We start from the raw sequence: 2,532 nt of genomic DNA on the forward strand, positions 1-2,532 counted from the left end.
TATATAAAGTTGCCAAAAAGAATTATTTAAAGTTCTGGGATCAAGTGAAAGGACATGGCACATATCCAAGTCCACAATTTAAGCATTAGTTCACACATTTCTCTTAATGTTCTGTCATTATGACATTTAAATTGCTCCATTATGTATAAAACAACACTTTAGAGTCAAATGACCAACACAATTTATTCTCTGTAAGTTCAGAGTAAATATATAAATAAATAAAAAGTTATGGTCTGCCTTTTTTTCAGCTCCTGCAACTTTTTTTGGGACACGGTATAATCACTTGCTCTTGTTTTGTGACATAAAAGTCTGTTTCTATCTTCTGCCCTCTAATTTTGAACAGGGATTCATGTTGTTTCTTTGGATTGCAAAAATTTTATTAGTTTTATTTATGAACTACTGATGTGAATCATCACTCTAAGCCATTAGAAGCAAATCAGTTTTAAGTTACAATTAAACAAAGAGCACAGAGAGGTGTATCTTTTTGTTTTTAGGTTTTATTTGTAGTTTGCAACAGCCTCAAGACAGCAAACAGTGCAACGAAGACACTTAATGATACTGTCTGCCCAGGGCGGAGACAACCACAGCCAGGAACTTCTGCCAGGCCTCCTGTGCTCCAGCRGTGAAGACACTGGGTCCAAACTTGGCAGCCACAACCACAGTGATGCACTCAGCAAGAGCCTAAACACAAGAAGAAAGTGACAACAAGGGTATTAAAGGAGAGTTTATTAAAACACTAAAATGTTTCTTAAGAAAGATCAAAAACCTACCCTGAAGTTGTCGGGATCCACGTGGAGCTTCTCGGAGTGCATCACGCTCAGCTTGGCGTAGGCGTTCTTGATGTTGTCCAGGTTCTTCACGGCGGTCTCCAGTCCACCCATGACCACCTTTCCATGGTTGATCACCTTGGCGTTTCCGGTAATGGCAGCGTAGGTGGACAGGTTTCCGAAGGATCCAAAGTGTCTCTGTGTCCAGGGGTACACAACCAGAAGCCTGATTTGGGAGAAAACACACAACGTTTGATTTTATTATTATTTTAAGAACAGGCAGCCAAATGCAAAAAAGAAATAAAGCATTTAAAAAAGAAAACTTGCAGGTTTACAAAATGCATGAAAGGGTCACCTGCAAAGGGCCTGGGGTCCGATCTCCCCCACATCAATCTTTGACCACAGGCCAGTGATGGCACTGCGCTCGGCATCTGTCCACTCGACCATGGTGACGGTGTTTGAGTTTATTCTAGAGTGTTTCTACGAGTATCTGCCCAATCTTAGCTTAGCTTTTTATTAATTTCACAATGCCACTCCTCTCTGCTCAGGAGGCGYCTGATTGGAGGAGAGTCGGTGCAATATTGGGTTATACCCACAATGGTTATCACTGCCTTCTGGAGAAGGCTGATAAGAAAAGAAATTAAAAATATGGTTTTATAGCCTTTGAATATCAACTCTGACAGATAAAGTAAAAAAAATTAAATAAGAAAAATTAGGGCATGTGTTTATGCTTTGTATATTACAGAATGTCATAGAATCAAGTTGTTTTAATTACATTTTTTTTACCATTTTTCAAAATCACATGAAGACTTCATAGGAGCCTCTAATGAAAAAACAATAGCATAAAAAGTAACCCTTCTTTATAAAAATGTTTATTTGTTTAATTTTTTTCACTAATGCTGCAGCTTTGTTCTTAAACATGCATTATTCTTTTTTTCAAGTGTACCATCCAACTATGTTGTATTTATCATAAAAAGTATGAATCCTCTATGTTTTAACTAGCTGAAAACTTGAGAACAGGGTATATATTTGATATGTGATGCAGTTGGAGTTGACTTTTTTCAAAGTCAGCACCTAAATTCACCAAAATTTTCAAACTGGAGTGTGGTATAACTCATGGCAGGAAGCAGACAGGAGTCTTTTTGGAAAGGACACCTTTTTGGCACCAAAACTCCAAGTGAGATTGGAGCATGAGTCACTGGGAAAGCTTTTATTTTGGATTAGTTTTGACATCTGTGCTAATCCCAATTCAATGTCTTTGTCTAACCACACTGCTAACACATGCACGAGTCAAGTAAAAACAATAGGAGTCGATCAMAGCAGTGTTCACATACACTGCAAAAAAATTGTTCTTTAACCAAATTTTACAATCTTATGTCCAGCCCAAAAATAGTTTTGATCTTGGTATTCTAAGCGAGCAGAATGTGTTCAGTTCTTAATTAGCCTGGATTTTATTGCTTTCCTTATTTCAAGAAGTGCTGCACTTGCAGATWATTTTACTTAATTTGAGAAGATTCGCACTGATGGTTGATTTTTGCAGTGGACACTCAAAAAAAAACTGATATAATGAATCCATCATATCATATCTTGGATTTTTTTTTCAATTAGTTCCACTCAACTGCATTAAGTAAAGGAAACATAATTTAATTTACCTAAAGTAAATGTAAAGTAAATGTCTTACATTTACTCAATAAGTAGAATCAGTTGACATAATTCTTTAAATATAAACCCAATATATATGTTTTTTGAAAGTAAAAGGTGCAGA

The 2,532-nt window shown here is 36.5% G+C and overlaps 1 protein-coding gene across 1 annotated transcript; it reads right to left on the reverse strand.

Annotated features, from left to right (window-relative positions):
* Positions 1–477: 477 nt before the first annotated feature.
* LOC106528878 (hemoglobin subunit beta-A) lies at positions 478–1,254 on the reverse strand. Its single transcript, XM_014024161.1, has 3 exons — positions 1,123–1,254; positions 771–993; positions 478–681 (listed from the first exon to the last, which is right to left on the reverse strand). The coding sequence occupies exons 1-3, from the start codon at positions 1,212–1,214 to the stop codon at positions 550–552; spliced, it is 447 nt and encodes a 148-aa protein (XP_013879615.1). The 5' UTR covers positions 1,215–1,254; the 3' UTR covers positions 478–549.
* Positions 1,255–2,532: the final 1,278 nt, after the last annotated feature.

This window comes from Austrofundulus limnaeus, unplaced genomic scaffold (assembly GCF_001266775.1).
Source record: "Austrofundulus limnaeus strain Quisiro unplaced genomic scaffold, Austrofundulus_limnaeus-1.0 Scaffold4, whole genome shotgun sequence".
Classification (NCBI taxonomy): Eukaryota; Metazoa; Chordata; class Actinopteri; order Cyprinodontiformes; family Rivulidae; genus Austrofundulus; species Austrofundulus limnaeus.